Source organism: Ranitomeya variabilis, chromosome 2, assembly GCF_051348905.1.
Source record: "Ranitomeya variabilis isolate aRanVar5 chromosome 2, aRanVar5.hap1, whole genome shotgun sequence".
Classification (NCBI taxonomy): Eukaryota; Metazoa; Chordata; class Amphibia; order Anura; family Dendrobatidae; genus Ranitomeya; species Ranitomeya variabilis.
The window spans coordinates 151,818,067-151,841,469 of NC_135233.1; the positions used below are offsets into that span (position 1 = coordinate 151,818,067).

Sequence of the window (23,403 nt, forward strand, 5' to 3'; positions counted from 1 at the left end):
CCTGCTTACTTTGTGTCTTCCCCTTCGCAGTTCTCCTTTGGTCTCGCCGGTTCCCAGCTCTTACCTAACTGTACTTCATCTTGTCTCACTCTGTCCGTCCTGCGCCTAGCTTCTTTATCGTGTACTTCCTACTACCTGTCTCCGGGTTCCAGCTTCTGCGGCAATAGTCTCCCTTGGGTCTGCCCCTAACGCTCCCTGTATAGGGGGTGGTCTACCTGGTCAGCTCACCCTTGGGAGGTTCGTTGTCGTGGATCTGCGGGTCCACCCCAGGTATTCCAATAGGACTGCACTCGGATGACATCTGAGTGCAGTCTGATTCTCACACCTATGATGTCAATTACAGGCCTCTCTCATCTTTTTAAGTGGGAGAACTTGCACAATTGGTGGCTGTCTCAATACTTTTTTTCCCCACTGTACCTGGAAGTAAATCTGAAGGTAAGAAACATTTAAATCCTGTGTATCAGGCTTATTTGAGCAGAGGCTACAAGGAGAAAAAGAAGTATATTCACCCTGCGGCCGTTCATTTCCAGTAATTGGAGCTACTGTCACTGCTAACAATACAGTGAGAACTGTAATCACTCCCCGACAACGTCAATCAATGTGCATGAGTGATTACAGCATGAGGCTTATGATGGTTGATAAATCTAGCCTACTTTTAAATTTAGTCTAAGTTCACACTACCTATTAGTTTGGTATTTTGGCCCTGATTCATTAAGAATGGAGTATATAATGCAACAGCTGGCATTTCCACACCCTTTTCCAACCCCATCTACAACCACTTTGGCACAGTGGGCCGGGAATAGCATAAAAAACACCAAAAGTCTCAAAATCTTTCAAAGTGTTTTCCGCCAGTGTTCTGACATAAAAGCTTAGATGAATAATGGGACAGAAATATAAGCCACAATTTTTTGTGCAGTTTAACAAAATAGTCTGGTGATTCCATGTACAGAACAGACCAAAAGTTTGGACACACCTTCTCATTTAAAGATTTTTCTGGATTTTCATGACTATGAAAATTGTAAATTCACACTGAAGGCATCAAAACTATGAATTAACACATGTGGAATCATATACTTAACAAAAAAGTGTGAAACAACTGAAAATATGTCTTATATTCTAGGTTCTTCAAAGTAGCCACCTTTTGCTTTGATGACTGCTTTGCACACTCTTGACATTCTCTTAATGAGCTTCAAGAGGTAGTCACCAGAAATGGTTTTCACTTCACAGGTGCGCCCTGTCAGGTTTAATAAGTGGGATTTCTTGCCTTATAAATGGTGTTGGGACCATCAGTTGTGTTGAGCAGAAGTCTGGTGAATACACAGCTGATAATCCTACTGAATAGACTGTTAGCTGCTTTTTTCTTGTCATAATACAAATTCTAAGTAAAGAAAAACGAGTGGCCATTATTACTTTAAGAAATGAAGGTCAGTCAATCCGAAAAATTGGGAAAATTTTGAAAGTGTCCCCAAGTGCAGTGGCAAAAACCATTAAGCGCTACAAAGAAACTGGCTCACATGAGGACCGCCCCAGGAAAGGAAGGCCAAGAGTCACCTCTGCTTCTGAGGATACGTTTATCCGAGTCACCAGCCTCAGAAATCGCAGGTTAACAGCAGCTCAGATTAGAGACCAGGTCAATGCCACACAGAGTTCTAGCAGCAGACACATCTCTACAACAACTGTTAAGAGGAGACTTTGTGCAGCAGGCCTTCATGGTAAAATAACTGCTAGGAAACCACTGCTAAGGACAGGCAACAAGCAGAAGAGACTAGTTTGGGCTAAAGAACACAAGGAATGGACATTAGACCAGTGGAAATCTGTGCTTTGGTCTGATGAGCCCAAATTTGAGATCTTTGGTTCCAACCACCGTGTCTTTGTGAGATGCAGAAAAGGTGAACGGATGGACTCTACATGCCTGGTTCCCACCATGAAGCATGGAGGAGGAGGTATGATGGTGTGGGGGTGCTTTGCTGGTGACACTGTTGGGGATTTATTCAAAATTGAAGGCATACTGAACCAGCATGGCTGCCACAGCATCTTGCAGCAGCATGCTTTTCAATCCGGTTTGCGCTTAGTTGGACCATAATTTATTTTTCAACAGGACAATGACCCCAAACACACCTCCAGGCTGTGTAAGGGCTATTTGACCAAGAAGGAGAGTGATGGGGTGCTACGCCAGGTGACCTGGCATTCACAGTCACCAGACCTGAACCCAATCGAGATGGTTTGGGGTGAGCTGGACCGCAGAGTGAAGGCAAAAGGGCCAACAAGTGCTAAGCATCTCTGGGAACTCCTTCAAGATTGTTGGAAGACCATTTCCGGTGACTACCTCTTGAAGCTCATCAAAAGAATGCCAAGAGTGTGCAAAGCAGTCATTAACAAAGCAAAAGGTGGGTACTTTGAAGAATCTAGAATATAAGACATATTTTCAGTTGTTTCACACTTTTTTGTTAAGTATATAATTCCACATGTGTTAATTCATAGTTTTGATGCCTTCAGTGTGAATTTACAATTTCCATAGTCATGAAAATACAGAGAAATCTTTAAATGAGAATGTGTATCCAAACTTTTGGTCTGTACTGTATATTTATTAATTATGAATGTAAGGCTGTCGACTCAAATACAGCACCAACTATTAATATATGACCCCTATAACAAACCTTAATCTTTGTGATTTTCTTCTGAATGGCTGCAGCATCTCCTGAGGCATCAGACCATCGGTGAAGCTCTTCTTTGGCAGAATGGAGCCAGTCTGAGAACTCATGAACAGCGTCCAGGTACAACAGGTGATCTTTGACAATGTCTTCTATATTCCTCATCTTCTCCTGAACACAAATATCAATGTTCACAAGTTGTTCATTTTAATTTCCTCCTACTATTTTCTTGATAGCATTTCATACCACAATATGAGACATATTACCATGAACAGTCTAGTAAGTTCTTTAAAATCATTTCAACAAAAAGTAGACTTACTTTGGCAATAGTCATGATGTCATTGAAGTGGGTTTTCAGCTCATTTTGGGCCTTGTCTGAGAAGGTTGTGTCCACAGTCTTCTGGTGTAACTCCTTCGTCTTTTCAATGAGATGATGGAGGGTTGTGGCATGATCTTCTATGTCTGACAAGATTGCTTGAATGTGATCTAGCAGTGCAAATTTTTCTTTTAGACCATTCTGATGCTGGATGGGGTGTTCCAGCTTGTGATCGACAGACTCCAACCACTGTTCCATTAGATTTTTTCTCTCTGTATATTCATTCCACTGACATAGTACAGACTCCAAGCCACTATAATAATAACATTCCAGTGAGTTTCATGTGTTCAGTTATTAATCTCCAAATGTCACAGAGACTCTGTCACCAGGCTTTAGCTGCCATTGATTCCACTGATGTATCAAATACTGGGTTTCCTGCTGTAGTGCTGAGAAAACAGTTTTTCTGCTGTAGATCTGCTAGTTCTCATAAGGATGAGCTCCTGTTTCGTAGACTGTGATATTCCTGAGGTCTGGCTTTAGCCGCCCCACACCACTGATTGGCAACTATTTGTCTATGTACACTGTAGGCAGAAAGCGGTCATTCAATGGTGAGGATTGGGTTGAGTAGAACTTATCAACTAAAGGACTAGCAGAGCTGCAGTGGATATAGCAGTGATTTTTTTCAAAACTACACCAAGGAACTCAGTAAGTGATATATTGCTGGAAACAAGGTCTCTGCCCTTATTTTATGCTACCCTAAATTTGAGAAGAACAAACCTGGAGACAAATTCCATTTAAAGGCACGGTGGTGCAGAACTAGAGAAACATTGCTGTTTTCTGCCATAAACATTGCCACACTTGTATGGTAATGTTACTGTAATAAACTAGCTATATTATACTAAACATATTTAAACCTTTTAGGTAGTATAACCATAGACAGATGAAGAACACAAAAAAGGAAAAAACAAAAATAAAACACATGTGTTACGGAACCCCCCAGCACCCAGAATATGTTGTGCAGTTATATGTATGCATAATAGATTCCATGTGAGATGCATGTCCCTAATGCATCAGCCCACAGGCTGCGCCCCTAGGCAGAGGGGACAAGATATCCCCCTTCTGACCTCCCCCACCTTTGTAATTCCCACAGTAAATATCGGCAGGCTCCGGCCACCTGCGGCTATTGTAACGTATGTCTGGCCTGCCGCTTTTCAATTGACCCGCCCTCTGTATCTGTGTGATATATTCTGTGTCCTGTGAGTAAAGTGTTGTCACACTGGAAATACGTGGAGAAGCAGTGATCTTTTATATGCGCCCATGTAACCAAGCAATTCCAGCCAGCGTCCTTCATTCAGACTCCAGCCAAAGCAGAGTGGACCTCCTGAAACACGGGGTGGTACTGAAAGAGGTACTCCAGCACGGTAGACCCCGCTACACTGGTGGCAGACAGCGGGATGTGATACCCGTCTACAGGAGGAAAGGAATGAATGGAAAACAACTACCAGAAGTTAAAGAGGACTACATTAAAAGACCTGGTGGAAGCTCAGGGGTTAATCGCCAGCAACAAAACAAAAGCAGATTTGATAGCAGCCATCATGGAACACGACAGTGCAGCACCCCCCAATGTGAACGTGGAGGAGACTGAATTCCAGAGGGAGGTAAAGAAGAGACTGGCGTCCTATGGCCCAAACCCTGCAATAGAGATCATACGAGAGGTGATGGCTGATGTGCGTACTGATCTGAAGGAAAAGATGGCTGAGCGGACCAGGATAGAGCTAGCCAAGATGGAGTTGGCAGAGCGGACCAAAGTGGAGCTGGCCAAGATGGAGAGTCAGCGAGCAGGGGGAGCTCTGGCCTCCGCCCATGTACCTTCAACAGTAAGCCACAAAAAGATCCAGTATAATGCCTTCCGACAGTTGGGGGAGGCAGAGGAAGACATTGATGGCTTTCTGCAGGACTTTGAGCAGCAGTGTGCCCTTCATTAAGTGAAGCTGGAGGAACGGGTTCAGATTCTGGCCAGCAAGCTGACATGCCGGGCAGCGGACGCCTATCGCACAGTACCTGATGAGGACTGTATGGACTATGAGCGGATCAAAGAAGTAATCTTGGCCCGGTATGCGCTGACACCAGAGGCATACCGCCAAAAGTTCCGCGGACGTATAAAACGAGTAACCGATACCCACGCTGAATGGGCCTGTAAATTACGGAGGTCACTGCTACAGTGGGTACAAGGGAGCCAAGCAACCACTAAGGAGGACATCCTCCAGCTCTTCTTGTTAGAACGATTCTTTAATGGACTAACCCCTGAGACACAGGAACGGCTTCGGGACAGGCGGCCAACGACTCTCGAGGATGCCGCTCGTCTGGCTCGATGAACATCATGATGCCAGGAGGCCTCAGTTGTCCGGATCAAAGATGGTCACTAGGGGTCCGCCCATGGACCTGGAGGCCCCCAAACCACAGAAGATTGTAGGGGGACCAGCAGTCCCCCTGGGGCGCGATGCCACACCTGCCATCAGCTGGGCCACCTGCAAAGACAATGTCCCAACCGGACTCAGCATACCTAGTGGCCAAAAGCGGGAACAGCTACCTTCAGCCGGGCCGCTGTACACTGCTACCAAGGCGAAGCTGACCCGGCATTGGGGGCTACGACTAACCAGGGGGTGGAAGAGATGGAGGAAGTGCTGCATGAAGTAGACCCCGTGCAGGCAGCCCGGGCAGATAATCGACAACAGCATCGACAGGTGGTGTGGGTTAATGGGAAACGAACGCAGGGACTAAGAGATTCCGGAGCAACTTGGTCCCGGACGAGATGAGGCTTCACAAGGGTCAAAGAGAAGACGGACCGGACAGTGGCAGTCTGTGTAGCAGGGGGAGCCATACATCGACTGCCCACTGCCAGGATTCACTTGAACTGGGGAGTCGGGGATGGCCTTGTTGAGGTCGGCTTGATGGAGCATTTGCCTGCAGACGTCTTGCTGGGAAATGACTTGGGGCCCATGTTGTCTGCCTTCTCGGTTGCCCCTCTGGCTGAGACATATCCTGTGACCACCCGGAGACAAGCTCGAGCTCCGGAGGTGGAATCACACTCAGAGGAGGCCCAGGTAACACATCCCAGCTCTACACGTATTCCCATAGCCAGACACATTTGTTGGGCCACCGAGCTGAATTTAAGCGGGAGTTACTTGAGGATCCTTCATTGGAGGGATATCGTGGGAATGCACAGGAGGGGAGAGGGGTACTGGAAGTGGAACAGTTTATATGGAAGCAGGGACTCCTCTACCGGATCACAGAGCAGCACCACACAGGGACGAGCCCCACTATAAAACAACAGCTGGTAGTTCCCAAGAAGTATAGGCAGGAGTTACTGCGAATTTCTCATGACATACCCTTGGCCGGTCACTTCGGCATCAGTCGCACCAGGCATCGTCTGACACAAAACTTCTTTTGGCCGGGGGTAACCTATGATGTTCATCAGTACTGCCAGACCTGTGACAGTTGCCAGTGCATTGGCAAGAGGGGAGATCGATGCAAGGCCAAATTACGCCCCCTCCCCATTGTGGAGGAACCATTTAGCCGAGTAGCGGTCGATCTGATAGGGCCGTTAGCCAAACCCAGTCTGTCAGGGAAAAGGTCTATATTGACAGTGGTACATTATGCCACACGGTATTCAGAGGCGGTTGCGTTACCTAACATACTGGCAGAGACGGTGGCGGCTGCCCTGCTCCAGGTTTTCTCATGGGTTGGATTTCCCTGGGAGATTCTCGGACCATGGTACCCAGTTTACAGCAGAGGTGACCAACTAACTGTGGAAGCTGAGCGGCGTGAAGTCCATTAGAAGCGCCCCATACCACCCGCAAACCAATGGGTTGTGTGAACGCTTTAATGGGACGTTAAAACAACTCATTGGGACTGTTACCAGGACCAACAGGGACTGGGAGAAATTCTTGCCACACCTCTGTTTGCCTATCGGGAGGTGCCCCAAGAATCCATGGGGTTCTCCCCGTTCTAACTGGTATATGGGAGGCGGGTAAGGGGACCCCTAGACTTAGTGCTAGAACACTGGGAAGGGGAGGGCATTATAGAAAGGGTACCTATTATACCCTATGGGCTGGAATTCCGGGACCACCTACAGGAGCTGACCCAGGCTGTACGTGGGAGCATGCAGGTGGCCCAGTGGCGCCAGCGCGTATGGTACGATCGGAGGGCCAGAGAATGCACCTTGGAAATAGGACAGAAGGTCCTGGTGTTAGAGCCCCCAGGTAGTGGGGAAAATAGCCGACACCACCTATAATGTCGCCGATTGTGATGACCCCAGGATTATCCGCATGTTCCACGTGAATATGCTGAAGCCCTACCGGGAGCGCCCTGAAGAGGTAGTGGCCATCTGTGCACCTGAAGCAGAGGATTTAGCCGGACTTCCCTTGCCTGATGTCTTAGGGGAAAGGACTCAGTCTAAAACATGGGACCAGATACACTTGGGTGAAGACCTAGGTCCCCGGGAGAGACAGCAGGCGGAGGCGTTGTTGAGGCAGCGACAGAGGATGTTTTCGGGGAGACCAGGGTACACTCGCCTGGCACAACACAAGGTTGAGACCCAGGAACAGACCCCCCTGCGACAACCCCCCTTCCTGAGTCTGTACAAGAAGGGATGCAACAAGAGATACAAGAGTTGTTGCGTTTAGGGGTCATTGAAGAGTCAGATAGTCCCTGGGCATCCCCCGTAGTGTTGGTGCCCAAGAAGGATGGGACTACACGGTTTTGTGTTGACTATCATAAGCTCAATGAGAAAACGGTGACGGATGCGTATCCCATGCCGCGTGTGGATGAGTTGTTAGACCGGCTGGCGGGGGCAAAGTATTTGACCACCATCGATCCATGCAAAGGCTACTGGCAGATTCCCCCTAGTCCTGACGCTCTTCCCAAGTCGGCATTTGTCACCCCGTTCGGCTTATTCCAGTTTCGAGTTGCCATTTGGGATGAAGAATGCCCCGGCGACCTTCCACAGGCTGGTTGACTGGCTTCTGGATGGTCTCCAGGACTATGCTTGTGCCTACCTGGATCACATCGCCATCTACAGCGTGACATGGGATGAGCATCTAAATCACCTAGAGACAGTATTGGACAGGATCCACAAGGCCGGAATCACCCTGAACCCAAACAAGTGTCACGTGGGCAAAGCAGAGGTTCAGTATTTAGGGCATTGAGTGGGAAGTGGGAAACAGCGACCAGAACCAGCCAAGATTGAGGCCATAGCCAAATGGCCCACCCCACGCACTAAAACCCAGGTCATGGCGTTTCTAGGGACAGCGGGGTATTACAGGAAATTCATTCCCAATTATAGCAGCGTAGCCAAGCCCCTCACTGATCTGACCCATAAGAACCAACCCTGCAAGGTAACCTGGACCCCAGAGTGTGAGGAAGCCTTCCGCCAGCTAAAGGACGCCCTCACAAATACCCCTGTATTGGCCGCACCCGATCCAACTAAACGTTTCCTTGTTCACATAGACGCTTCTATGTTTGGATTGGGGGCAGTACTGAGCCAAGTCGGGCCGGACGGCCAAGAACATCCGGTAGCTTACCTGAGTCGGAAACTACTGCCCCGTGAAGTAAGCTATGTGGCCATCGAGAAGGAGTGCCTGGCGGTAGTATGGGCACTCAAAAAGTTGCAACCATATTTGTATGGACGACAGTTTTCCCTCCTAACGGACCATAATCCCCTAGTCTGGCTTAATCGGGTCTCCGGGGACAACACCAGATTACTGCGGTGGAGTTTAGCCCTACAACCTCTGGACTTCACCACTCCACTCCACTACAGACCCGGCAAACAAAACGGTAACGCCGATGGACTAAGTCGACAAACGGAACTTGTACCAACCCCATAAACTTCGGTCATCTCCAAACCGATCCGTTAAGGATCTGACTGTGTATGCCGATCGCATCGTAGAAAAGGGGAGCCGTGTTACGGAACCCCCCAGCACCCAGAATATGTTGTGCAGTTATATGTATGTATAATAGGTTCCATGTGAGATGCATGTCCCTAATGCTTCAGCCCACAGGCTGCGCCCCTAGGCAGAGAGACAAGATATCCCCCTTCTGACCTCCCCCACCTTTGTAATTCCCACAGTAAATATCGGCAGGCTCCGGCCACCTGTGGCTATTGTAATGTATGTCTGGCCTGCCGCTTTTCAATTGGCCCGCCCTCTGCATCTGTGTGATATATTCTGTGTCCTGTGAGTAAAGTGTTGTCACACTGGAAATACGTGGAGAAGCAGTGATCTTTTATATGCGCCCATGTAACCAAGCAATTCCAGCCAGCGTCCTTCATTCAGACTCCAGCCAAAGCAGAGTGGACCTCCTGAAACATGGGGTGGTACTGAAAGAGGTACTCCAGCACGGTAGACCCCGCTACAACATGTATAACTACTAGTGCAGAGCGAGTGTACTCGTTGCTCGTGTTTTCCCGAGCAAGCTCCGGTGACCTCCGAATATTTATGACTGCTCAGAGAAATAGTTTTCATCTGGCAGCTGAATGATTTACAGCTACTAGCCAGGCTGAGTACATGTGGGGTTTCCTGGTTGCTAGGGAATCCCACGTAGTATATAACACAGCCCACGTAGTATATAACACTGCGCACGTAGTATATAACACAGCCCACGTAGTATATAACACTGACCACGTAGTATATAACACTGACCACGTAGTATATAACACTTCCCACGTAGTATATAACACTTCCCACGTAGTATATAACACTTCCCACGTAGTATATAACACTGCCACATAGTATATAACACTGCCAACGTAGTATATAACACTGCCACGTAGTATATAACACAGCCCACGTAATATATAGCATCCACGCAGTATATAACACAGCCCACGTTGTATATAACACTGCCCACGTAGTATATAACACAGCCCACATAGTATATAACACTGCCCGCGGCATAACGCGGTGTAACGCAGCCATTAACCCTGTGTGAGCGCTGACTGGAGGGGAGTATGCAGGGGGCACTGACGGAGAGTAGGAAGGGGCGATTTTGCGGCTGGACTGTGCCCGTCGCTGATTGGACGCGGCCAGCAGGCCTCGACCAATCAGCGACGCGGGATTTCCGTGACAGACAGACAAACAGACGGAAGTGACCCTTAGACGATTATATATATATAGATATTTATATCTCTTGGGCAATTTTTTTGCTTTAGAACATCGACCCAAAGACATCCAGTCCGCTCCCAGATTCTACGACTCAGCAGTTATTTTTCAACTCTTTTGCGGTCTCCTGGACTCACATCCTCTCATTTCTTTCTGCCTTCTTCTAGCATGGAGGTAGTCTATCTTCTTACAATCTCTTCTTGGAAATTTCCATATCTGTTTTCCAGTTCCATCCTCTTCACTGTCATGATTATACTCTTTTACAATTTTACGACCTGGCTCATGAACTGCAGCGCTCAATCTCCAGTACATCCGATCACGTCTCGTTTGCAATCTAAGCGGGGAAACCTGCTTAATCTCTCCTTCCTCTTACTGCCTCCTGGCCTCTTTATTGTCGGGCCTGATTCTGGTTTGTTCCTCAGCTCCTTAAGATCAAGTTTCTACCTTCCAATCAAACAAAATTTGTTTTTGTTTATCTGTCATGTTTCTTCTGTGGGGTGCAAATACTTAGTAAATCTTGAGTGGCCTCCTGGGGAACTTTGGGGGCCCTTCATCTGGTGTTGAATGCTCTAGAGATCTTTTCTTCGTACCCCTTTTTAGTCATCCTTCCTTATTTCCCAAAAAGTTTTTCCGATGATGATATTTTCCATTCCTGAGCTGTCGACCTAAATTCCTGATCTTCTTTGGGTCATTGTGGTCCTGCAATCAGTTCTCTCTTCTTTATCATCGCAGGTATCCTTCTCTGGCTTTGTTCTTTTCCTTCTCGTCCTTCTATCAGTCAATAAGATATATTGTAAGATTCTTTATGCATATTGGCAAGGGATACAGTGATGGCACTGTCTTTGTTCATGCTTGTTTTCTTCATTTGGGTCTGGTATCTCCTGCACCTTTCATTATCAGGCCTCTATTAGCAGCTCTCTAAGCTGCTTTTTAATTATCTTTTCTTACCTTTTCCAAGTCCTACAGAGTGCTCACCTTCTTCCTCCTCGTTGGCAGTTTCGGGTCTGGGCAGAATGATTTTGCATGTTACAGTGGCCGGTTCCCAACGTGAGATTCTCGCCCCTGTTCTTACATCTGGCTAGCCTTTTTTTCACCCCACCATTAGTGACTGTCCATAGTTTCCTGTGTCCCCCCCAAAGAATCGATAGAGAAATGAAGATTTTGGGTACTTACGATAAAATTTATTTCTATATGTCTCTGTTGGCTCAGTCAGTATCTTAGTTTAGATTGCTTCTCCTACAGCTTTCTCACTAACTGATTAGCTTGGCTTTGGTTGATGAGTGTAAACTACTGAGGAGGAGCTATCTTTTTATTGCCTATTATCAGCCTCCTAGTGGCAGCATACACCATGGTTTCTGTGTCCCCCATTGAAGGCTCAGGGAAAGCGATTTTACGGTAAGTACCCAAAATCTTCATATTTGATTGCTTTTCGGTGCCAGGCACAGAAAAGTGTAAAGGCAGTGCTTCGCAATACTAAAAGTAAATTATCCTATTGTACATTTGGTTTCATTTTCTAAAAAAATAACTATCATATTTTATGTGCATGAAATATTTGTAAAGCTAGTTTGATTTATTATTAAAGTTTGAAGTACATGGACTTATTCATATGGGGTTGTTAAATGGTAATTTATTTTTATACAATTGTCACAAAATTCTTGCAAAAAAACCTGGGTTTATTCAATTAAGTTTGAATAAAAATTTTGAGAGTACACAGTGATATGTCCATTGAAAGGCCTGGAGAAAGTGGTGCTCAACAAAAGAATGATCTCTTAACCGTTTGTTGAATCTTTATGGGCCTAAGCGATAAAGTTTCTCCTTGTGGAGAGTGCCAGTCTGGCATAGAAAGAATTATAGGCTGTGCAATGCTCCACTGGAAGTTTAAATGTGCAGGTAAACTCTTGGCCAATAAGTCTCCCTACGCCAACTTGGCGCTCTCCTCAGAGACAAACTGTCAGAGCACTCTCATTCAGCCAACCAGTTCTCCTGCTTTGCACTAATGAAAGGTGTCAGCAAATGGAGCTTTTGGTTTGTCTTCCTAACCTACAGTAATTCATATGTCAAGGCCCTATTACGAATTTATACTGACTTATAGGATTGTTACCTCCAATAAGTGGCACTAGAGGTCCTGTCCTCTTCTCTCTGAGAAGGTTATGTGTATATTTGAATCTCTGTGTCTGGAAGCCTCATTCCCTGTGAGAACTATAAAACTGTATATATGTTTTGCCCAGTCCTTCTGTTGCCATGTCCCAATAGTAACAAACCCTATTCAATCCAATGATTTAGACCCTGATTCATCAAAGCTTTAAGAATTCTGGCATAAAAAGCTTTGAAAAGTTGCAAATTTTTTTGCACAAATTGGTGTAGTGAAAAAATGTGTGACTTTTGTCAATTTCATGCCAGTTTCTCCCAGTTCCACAAAAATGGGCAGAGCTGGGGTGTTGTGGGACGCAGTAGGGTTGTGACGCCACAACTTGTTTAATTCATGATAAGCTGTGATACATTTTAAAACTAATCTTACTCCAATCCGTGACTGGAAAAGGATTTGTTGCAAAGTGCACAGAGGCTAAATGAATTAGGAGTGTCTGACTCTAACATACCTCCTCATCAAAGACCAGTGTGAAAATCGACAGTCTTGATGAATCATGTTCAAAGTCTTTCTCTTGATACAAGCCAACTGATTATAGTTCATATACATGTGTGCATGTGGATAATGATGTGGATTATCATTTGTAGCCACACATTTTACCTTTGCCTGCACTGAACTCACCAAAAGAGGGGAAACAATACTATAAATTTTACTGTTTAATTTTATTCAGCTTTTGTCTTTATTTTCTTGACTACAGTTTTGAATTTACTATTATAAAAAAACTAAGGTTAATTTTTGGGATACTAGTGCATGTGTGCTATTCAAGAATGAATAGCTAAATTTGGGATACAATCCCCATACAGCTTACCTGAGACATCCTGCAGCTGTACTGTTGACAGTACCCCAGACATCTTTCAATGTCTGCAACTGCATCTGAATTACCATCTGTCCATCCATGTTGCTGCTCTTAAGAGCCTGTTCACCTTTACCAATTGCCAGGTTCAACTTTACTTCACCTTCGCCTTTCAATAAGAGCATTTCCTATCAAAAAGGAATTTTAAAAGTTGTACTACAGACATGTACAATTCTGCCATTATATTTGATAACCACATAAATCTTTACCTGAACTTGCTGTAGACGGTTTTCAAGTGTGCTCTTACTGCCCACTGTACTTTCGGCGGCAGACAATTTGTCCTGCATATCTTTCAACCACGACCAGGTAGTCTGCAAAGCTTCTTCAAAAATCTGATGTTCTTGAAGAGCTACTTGGCAAATGCGGAGTTTCTCCTTTAGAATTTTAACAAGGTTCTGGTAATTTGTGTTTAGCTGAGATGACAGGCGAACCTCCTGTCCATCTCCACGTCCATCTTCATGTAATGCTTGAGCTCGCTGGCAAAGTTTCTCAAAAGAATCCCTAAAACATGAAGTTAATAAAAGCCAAACTAATTCAATTTCCTAAAATGAATCTTTACAGCAAGAGTTTGCAATCATTGCTAACAAACATGACCTTTACTCATTTTTAGATTTTTTTCTAGAATACCATTATAATTTGACGGTGTCCGAATTGCATAGTGACTTACCGCGCTGCCAGTAGCTCCTCCAAGAACATCTCCACCTTGTGCATCTCACTTTTCTTCTCAGGGATATGTTGCTTGCTCTCCCCAAGAGTTTCTGTCCTTATTCGCTCCTCAAGCTCATGTATCCACAAACCTAATTTTTTGTGTTGGTCCTCAAAACTGAAAGTATTAAATGATATATTGTTAATTACAATTGGATCATGTTGGTAGCATTCACCTTACTGGATAGGAGATATTGGTATAAGGAGCCCTTAGTGTTGTAATTTTTAAGGTTATGTTCACATCTAATTCCCATGTGCTTAACCGATGCCCAAAAAATATTTGGCATACACTGGGCCAGTAGAACTCTGCATACATCTTTTTTATTTCACAGGAATATATTGTGTACTACACTTACATGTGTAGATATTACAAAGTAAAAGTGTATACAGTGAAATGCACTTTCTTAACAATCAATGCCATGGAAGATTCGAACTTTCCTGCTACCTAAGGTTGAAAACTGAAATGTCTCCACTCCACACATTGCAATATAAACCTGAAGTAAATAATTGCAATTCCACCATTGTATTTTGTTTTTTGTTTTTATGCCATTCTTTGTATTGTAAAAGTGATCTGGAAAACTGATTCGCAGGTCAGCATGATAATGGCAATATGAAATTTGAATAGATATTTTGTATATTTACCGTAATCCAAAAGTTTGTACTGACCCCAGAGATGAGATGTTGATCTTACCTCAAGACTTTGATTACAGCCTATGAGGAACCCACTGCTTCACTATATAGACTCTCTGCAAACCTCAATCTGAGAAATACGTTGGGAGATCCTTCCATAAACATCTTCAATGTCAGCTAAAAACCAGATGTAGGTGGAACATCATATATACCTAGACAAAACTCTGTAAATGGCACATTGGTCACGGAGGATGAGGATATCCTCCAAACTTTACATAGTTATTACTCCTCAATATATTCATCTAAAAGCAGTGCCACAAGTGAAGATACAGTATTAGAGAGTTCCTAAAAAGTATCCCATTAACGCAATTAACAGCTGAAGATAAAAACTCACTGGAAAAACCTCTAACCTTAGGCGAATTGGAAGAGTCACTTCAGGAGGTTCAAAATGAAAAGGCCTCGGGATTAGATGGGATACCAGGGGAATTCTTTAAAATATATCGTAATATATTATTGCCTAAACTGTTAAATGTCTTTGAGGAGTCAGTTAAAGCTGGATCTCTTCCAGAATCTATGAAGGAAGCTGTAATAATCCTATTATTAAAACCTGAGAGGGACCCATGTTGGTCTGATTCTTACAGACCAATCTCACTTCTCTCAACAGATGTTAAATTACTGGCAAAAGCATTAGCCAACAGACTGTCAAAAGTAATTACCAAAGTGGTTAATGATGACCAAAGTGGCTTTACGCCAAACAAATCCACATCAGTTAATTTGAGGCGCCTTTTTTGGGGTTTACAACTAAGCTCGGAGTATACAGGGTCCAGAGCAGTCTTTTCCCTTGACGCTGCCAGAGCGTTTGACAGTGTGGAGAGGAATTTCCTGTGGGCGTTCTTGAGATGCATGGGATTTGGGGATACATTTATTTAGTATATCCAGCTGTTATATGTATCACCTATGGCAAGACTTAGGGTAAATGGTTGTGTGTCAGGGATGTTCGCATTGGGGAGGGGAACCAGGCAGGGATGCCCCCTGTTGCCCCTTCTCTTCGCGAATGCCATAGGACCGTTGGCTTGTTTAATACGTGCTTCTACTGAAATAACTGGCTTCCGTTGTGGGTCACTGGAGATGAGGATCTCTTTATATGCAGATGACATGCTTCTATTTTTAGGAAATGTGGTCTCCTCCATTCATCCAGCAATGGATATTATTAAAATATTTGGAACTTGGTCAGGAGTATCAATTAATTGGGATAAGTCAGTCCTCATGCTCATAGATCCCTTACCAACAGATTTGTCCCTGGAAAATACTCAGATACAGGTAGCAAGTATTTTTAAATATCTTGGGGCAGTGGTTACTGCCAGGTCACAAGAATACTATTCTCTTAATTTGACTCCTATATTGCTAAAATTGCTAAAATTCAGAACTAAAATAGACATTTGGTGTTGACTTCCAATGTCAGTAATCGGGAGAGGCAATTTGATAAAAATGATTCTTATGCTCAAATTTTATATCTCTTATATAATACCTCAGTATGGATCCCCACAACCTTCTTTTATAAAATCCATAGCTTGTTCCGAGAACTTATATGGAAAAAGAAACAGGCCAGAATTAAACTAGAGCCCCTGCAGAGAGGAAAAGATAACGGTGGATTGGCTAACCCGAATGCCTGGAATTACTTCTTGGCCTCACAAATGCAAAAGTTTCATGGTCGGGGAACAACTGAGCACTGTGGAATATCGGGTCAGCTACTTAGAGAAGGAACTAAATGGAAACTGCCAATGTCAGTATTAGACATAGGTCCTCCTCGAGAGAATGTGCCAAACTGCCCCACGCTAAACTTGATATAAAAAGTGTGGGATAGAGGCAAGAATATGCTGGGAATTGGTAAATTCACAAACTACACACCTCTATGGTGTAACTGCAATATGCCAGAGATATACAAGCTAAAAGGCTTCAACAATTGGGAAGATAGGGGTATTTTTCTTGTGTCACAACTCCTGAATGAGGGTATATTTAAAAGCGTTGAACAAATATGAGCAGGATACGATCTTACTCACAAAATGTTTTATCAATTTTTGCAAATACATCATGCATATAATGCACAACTCAGAGTAAATGACATTACTATAAGTACACACTCTATCATTGATACAATTGCTTCTGCAATAGACACAAAGGGTTTAATTTCCCATATATATAAGCAGCTTATGGCTGTGCATTTAGAAAAGTATCCTAACACAGCCAAAATTAAAGTGGGAAAGAGATGTGGGTCCGATATCTGAGGAACAATGAAAAGAGGTGCTGGATCTAATAACTAAATTATCCTTGTCTGAATCACAGAAACTGTCCCAAATCTATCTTATTCATAGAGTATATAAAACCCCCAGTATCCTATTTAATATTGGGATAAGAGTAGACAACATGTGTCCAAGATGCGGGAAAAACAACGCTCACATTATGCACATGCTGTGGAAGTGTGTAAACATTGGGAACTTTTGGAAGGGGGTAGCTGACTTGATAAAATCTGTGTTTGGAATCCACATATTATTGAAACCCAGAATCTGCATTCTTGGTCTGTTTGAGGGGGGGCTGGATTCAGATTCCCCTATAGCTACAGCCATCTCCCGAGTGCTGTTTCAAGCTAGAAAACTGTTAGCACTACACTGGATAGAAAAATCCCCCCCAAAGATAGAAGAATTAAAATCCAAACTAAATAATGTTGTATGTATGGAAAGGGAAATATATATTAACCCCTTCATGACCCTGGGATTTTCCGTTTTTCCGTGTTCGTTTTTCGCTCCCCTCCTTCCCAGAGCCATAACTTTTTTATTTTTCCACCAATATGGCCATGTGAGGGCTTATTTTTTGTGGGACGAGTTGTACTTTTGAACGACATTTGGTTTTACCATGTCGTGTACTAGAAAACGGGGAAAAAATTCCAAGCGCGGTGAAATTGCAAAAAAAGTGCAATCCCACACTTGTTTTTTGTTTGGCTTTTTTACTAGGTTCCCTAAATGCTAAAACTGACCTGCCATTATGATTTTCCAGGTCATCACGAGTTCATAAACACCAAACATGTCTGGGTTCTCTTTTATCTAAGTGGTGAAAAAAAATTCCAAACTTTGTAAAAAAAAAAAAAAAATTGTGCCATTTTCCGATACCCGTAGTGTCTCCAGTTTTTGTGATCTCGGGTCGGTTGAGGGCTTATTTTTGTCGAGCTGACATTTTTAATGATACCATTTTGTTGCAGATACGTTCTTTTGATCGCCCGTTACTGCATTTTAATGCAATGTCACGGTGACCAAAAAATGTAATTCTAGCGTTTCAAATGTTTTTCTCACTACGCCCTTTAACGATGAGGTTAATCCTTTTTTTTCTTGATAGATTGGGCGATTCTGAACGCGACGATACCAAATATGTGTAGGTTTGATTTTTTTATTGTTATATTTTGAATGGGGCGAAAGGGGGGTGATTTAAACTTTTATATTTTATATGATGGGGGTAGGCGATGCGCTCATTTCTGGCCCGATGGCTGGAAGCGCCGATTAAATGCCACTGTCAGCGTTTGACAGTGGCATTTAACTAGTTAATAGCGGCAGGTGGATCGCGATTCCACCCGTCGCTATTGCGGGCACATGTCAGCTGTTCAAAACAGCTGACGTCCCAACTTTGATGCGGGCTCACCGCCGGAGCCCGCATCAAAGTGGGGGTTCTGACTTTGGACGTACTATCCCGTCCAAGGTCAGAAAGGGGTTAAAAGAAACGCTCTAAAAAAATGTATAAAGATATGGGAGCAATGGTTAAATACTCCAGGGATTGCATTGGAAAGCCTTCTTAGAAACACTATGATGGACCGTCTGTGCCTTTCATTGTCATAAACCTGTAGCATCTCCTAACTCATCTCAGATCCTTAACTCACTTGCCCAAAGTGTTAGATTTTGGTTCTGGGAAACAAAGGGGTCCTAGATAACTATCTCCAAATGCTGTGATTCTCTGTATTTTGGCGCAATACACAGGCAGTCAGTTGGTATTCATTTATATTTGTATTCACGTATGTAAACAGTAGTAAGCAAATGATAATACCTACGGTGAATGTTAATGTGAACCGTTTTGTATTTGGTTTGTAATGACGTATGTTATCTTTATTTGTGTGTTTGTTCCATTTAGTCTTGATTGTTTGAAAAAATAAAATTAAAATGTGAACATATCTTGATATTTTTCACAATAAAAAAATGATCTGATTGAAAAAAAAAACATGCAGAAAGAGTCTTACTGGTAAAGAGATTGCCAGGTTTGGTCAGTAAGTTCTAAGAGTATCGAGCCACAGAAAAATATAAGCAGCCAACATCAATGTTTAGCATGCATGGCCATTAGGGTGTTTCATTTTTCCGAAGTTATGATTTTCATATGACTTTGCTTGAATTCTTGGTCTAAGTCATCTAAAAGATCCATGTAAAAAATTTTAGCGAAATCGATTAATATTTAGGGGTTGCACACTTTGATCACTTTTATCTGAAAGTACTGAAATTCAAGAAAATCGACAGCACAGTAATGTTTATGTTGTGTTTCTATTATGTTTTGCAGGTAGTTAAACTGAAAATGAGTACTAGAAAGGGAATTTGGTTACTTGAAAAGGTGCCTAGTGGTGAATTTTTGGGAGCTCGACTCCCTTCCAAGGAACAGGTGCTTTTAGTTTTTATTTACCATCACAAGGAAATGAAAGAAACACTCTCGTGCGCTGCTAAATCCACAAGTATTAAACTACAGGAAGTGTGGAAGAAAGCAAGTATCCCTGTCATGACAGAGGAGAATATCCGAACTCGTATATAGAAATTATACAAGGAATATCATCATCTGGTAAAAAAAAAAAATCAAGAAACACTGACAAAGCAAATATGAAGCGGCAGATTTGGAAAGGTGATCTTGCTGAGCTATTTGATATTGCCAGGCAAAATGTAAATAGCGTACTACTGTAGAAGACGATAAAGCATTCCTTATGTCACAAAGAGAGGATCGTATGAGTTCATCAATGAGTGGTGTAGATAAGGTTTTTTAAGCCTCACAAATTAAAAAGAAGAAAATAAATAAAAAAAGGAGACATACAAGATGAAACATAATAAAGAAATCACCAAAATGAACAAGACAGTTATAGTGGAACACTCAGTCTCATCTCTATCATCATCAATTCACGAAGAGGACAAATTTTCTGCACCACCAGTGAAAAAAATCTTGTGCAGGTCTTAGATTAAAACCTCTTCATCACACAATCACGGCTACATGAGATCGAGACTAACTCTCCATTCGACAAGCAAGTACTTCATTTATTGCAACTGCAAAAAGCCATGGTCACAATGTTTCATGCATTTCCATATCTCCATCTACCGTTTTCCGAGCTCGGGCAATTAACAGAAGACAAATGGCTGAGAACATGTAAAAGTCACTGTTTGAAAATCCTCCTCATTTAGTCTCACATTGAGATAGTAAATTGTTGCCCTCGGTTGCCTGTGGGAGTGTCAAAACTCTAGAAGAGAGAGTTGCTGTTCTTGTAACTGGAAAAGATTTTGAGCATTTGCTTGGCATACCTGTTGCCCAGAAAGGTATTGGTGAGATAATGGCTGAAGTGGTTATTCAGGAGGTGGACCGATTCGCGCTACGTGACCATATCATTGGTATATCTTTCGATACAACTACATCTAATACAGGAATGATCCAAGGAGCATATATCAGAATTGAAACTGAATTTGGGCGACCATTGTTGTGGTTGGCTTGCCGCCACTACACCCACGAATTAATCTTGAAAGGAGTGTTTGGTAACTGTTGTAACATACCATCAAGTGGTCCTGACATCTAGACTTTCAGAAAGTTCCAAAATCAGTGGAATTCAGTTGATAAGAAGTCCTATTCCCCGATGTTAGATGAAGAAAATCCCATTCAAGGTTTTCTAGAAGAACAACAACGTATGAAAATGGTGGACTACCTCAACAATGTCTTGAAAGATGGCAGTCATCCAAGAGAAGATTACAAAGAGCTATTACAACTATCACTTCCATATCTTGGAGGTTGGGATGAAAACAATTTCGAATTTAGGGTTCCAGGGGCTCTGACTGAAGCAAGGTCGATGGCAAAGGCCATATATGTACTCAAAATTGTGCTATTCACTAAACAATTGCATATTTCTAATACCGAATTGAAAGGAATAAGAAAAGTAGCACGTTTTGTCTAATATATGCTTTTGGCAAGAGGCAGTTGTAAGTCGATGGGCTCCAAAGAATGATTTGGAGATGCTACAGCTTTTGCAATATTATCCAGATAAAGATGTCAGAGAAAGTGCCCTCACAGTAGCTAAGAGACACATTTGGTATCTGTCAGAAACTAACATTGGATTGGCATTTTTGGATGAACGTATCAGTCAGGCTGAGAAGGATAAGATGTTTGAAAATTTAAGAATGAAACCTGCAAAGAAAAAGGAACTGAAACGGTTGGAAGGCAAAAACCTAGTTTTTGAAGGAAAAGACCTCACCGATTTTGTTACAAGTAAAACAAAGACATTCTTTGAATTGTTTGGGATCCACGACGTAGAAGAATATTGCAGTGATACACTAAGAAGCTCCGTCAATGCTCTTAGAGTTGGTGAAGGTTCATAACTCAATCAGAGATGAACAGAAACAGTTCTTGTTAAGAGTTGTCGAGTATCATAGAAAAGCCGTCACCAAGCGAACAAAATAAGGAGTTGCATCTTTCACAGCACATTAGTGTAAATCATTTAATATGTATGATACTGCCTATCAATGTTACTGTTTATTGTCACTATTATGCTAAGTTTTTAATTGTTTGAATTTCTAATAAAAAATACTTAACATTGAAAATCTGTTTTTGGCGTACTTTTATTAAACTGATAAAAGTGTGCAACCTCTAAATATTGTTCGATCGTCTTGAAATTTAACATATATACTTTTTACATTAGTGAGACTCGGGGCGTAAGCAAAGTCTGCAAAAATTTGACATTTTAATTTTTACCATACAAAATGAAACACCCTAATGGCCATGCATCACAATCCACTTTGTACCCTTTCAGATTTTTTTATCCATTTTGATTGCAATCTCCCATTTCCCAACCAATGATACAACATTTTTGTACCCATTATGCTATGTTTTTTGGTTCCCCAGCTGCCCAATTGGAACATATTACAAATAATTCTAAAACTTGTATTCAAGCACAAATGTATCTCACAAAACATTGCACAATGTAAGTACTTACCTTCCAAGCTCACTGACACAGTCTTCTAGAGACTGCTTATCCTTAAGACATTGCTTCTTGAAGCTCTGGAATTCTTTCTCGGCATTAGATATCCTCTCCTGAATACTAAGCACAGCTGCCTTTGGCAAACAAAAATAAAGCCTCTCTCCTTCTTCAGTAGCAGCATCTAACTTCTGCTGACCTTCACCAATGGAGTCCAGTATTTCCTGGGTTTACAGAATTAAACGAGATTTTATTTTTATATTATTGTTATTACAAATTGCAACATTAAAATGATTTTGTACTTGTATGTTGATCACATTAGATTATTTTACCTGCAACTGTTGTATCTTGCCTTCCAAAGTTTTGCTGTCGCCAGACCAATCTGAAGGGCCTTTAATTCCTCTTTTTATTGCTCCAAGCCACTCATCAAATTCATTTATGGTCTCTGAAATAATAACATTTACAAGTGTTGAATGTCTGGATGCAATGAGATCTTTAGAATGACAGACTTGATCAATTCTAAATCCAAACCCTTAAAATACAGCCAGAAAGAATGTCAATTGTAAGTCACCATCAATAACTGTACCGTAATCTCCTATATGTTCTGCAGCGCTGGTATCTACCACTATATCTCATCCTATGGCAGTAATATCAGTGTTGATCTTTGTATAGAGGGTTTTTTAGTAATAGGGCTGTCATCTGCTGAGGTTCTCCTACATTCACTATTAGTGTGCGCCACCATACTTGGAATCAGGGTTACATGGTTAGGGGCCCATTCAGAAGTTTTGTTCCCCCTGGAACCAAACCTCTAGCTATGCCTCTGACCTATAGGTAACCTGAGTATTACTTCCAAGTCAATGCATACTGTTACAGCTCGTTTAAAAAGAAAAAAAAAAACATTGGTCCCATTAGAGGATTTTTATTTATGTCCGCTTATAAATAATATATGTAGTTACATGTAAAGAAGGCGGACTCAGGCGGTGAACCCTCTAACACTGATGCTGTCACTGCCCTTAATGTTGACGGAATTGACACAGTCAGAATGAGAGATGATACAGCCTTGTGAAGACAAGACCCTATGTCCATTACCTAGATTAAAGCTTAAAGGCATCTAAGAGTGGGGCCGAGATTACCAATATGTAAGAGATAGTCGAGACAGAGCAAATCACAGATGGTTCCAGGAGCCAGACTGTGTACTTGTTTTTTAGAAAAGGGGCTATCATTATAAGACAAACCCTTTAAGCTTCTACAGCAGCCCAGAGGTCCTGTTTAGAAGAAGCAAAGGTACAGGTACTAACAGTCGACCTGGAAAGCTGCGGCAAAAAAGGGACCTAAAAAGACTGCTACAAGCAATCTGGTCCTGTTAGTAAACAGAGAATAGTAATACAATTTCTAAAATCATATAGTAAAGCAAAAAAATATTTTACTTGCACCAAATAAGCATGGTATATTTACCAGAAAATCGTTTTTCCAACTTCTCCTGAAGAGCAACTTGTGTCTTAAAGCAGAGTTGGTTGGTGGCTTCATACTTTTTCACTAGACCGGTCACCGCAGCCCCGATGACCTCAAGTTCTGTAGACCTAAACTGTCGGCAGAGCGTGTTGAGATTCTCCTGTGTGGTATCAATACTGGATTGTTGGGTTTGGAGTTCTTTCTGCATTTCCTGCATTCAAATACAATGAAAAAATTTCATAACACAATT

The 23,403-nt window shown here is 42.6% G+C and overlaps 1 protein-coding gene across 5 annotated transcripts in view; it reads right to left on the reverse strand.

Moving 5' to 3' along the window:
• SYNE1 (spectrin repeat containing nuclear envelope protein 1) overlaps window positions 1-23,403 on the reverse strand; it is a 667,130-nt gene that overhangs the window by 269,905 nt on the left and 373,822 nt on the right. For all 5 annotated transcript variants that reach the window (XM_077283091.1, XM_077283090.1, XM_077283089.1 and 2 more), the window contains 8 exons: window positions 23,157-23,364; window positions 22,034-22,146; window positions 21,720-21,925; window positions 13,791-13,946; window positions 13,333-13,624; window positions 13,079-13,251; window positions 2,971-3,280; window positions 2,658-2,822 (listed from right to left, as the gene is read on the reverse strand). In XM_077283091.1, coding sequence (XP_077139206.1) covers window positions 2,658-2,822; window positions 2,971-3,280; window positions 13,079-13,251; window positions 13,333-13,624; window positions 13,791-13,946; window positions 21,720-21,925; window positions 22,034-22,146; window positions 23,157-23,364 — 1,623 coding nt within the window. The remainder of the gene's footprint in view (window positions 1-2,657; window positions 2,823-2,970; window positions 3,281-13,078; window positions 13,252-13,332; window positions 13,625-13,790; window positions 13,947-21,719; window positions 21,926-22,033; window positions 22,147-23,156; window positions 23,365-23,403) is intronic.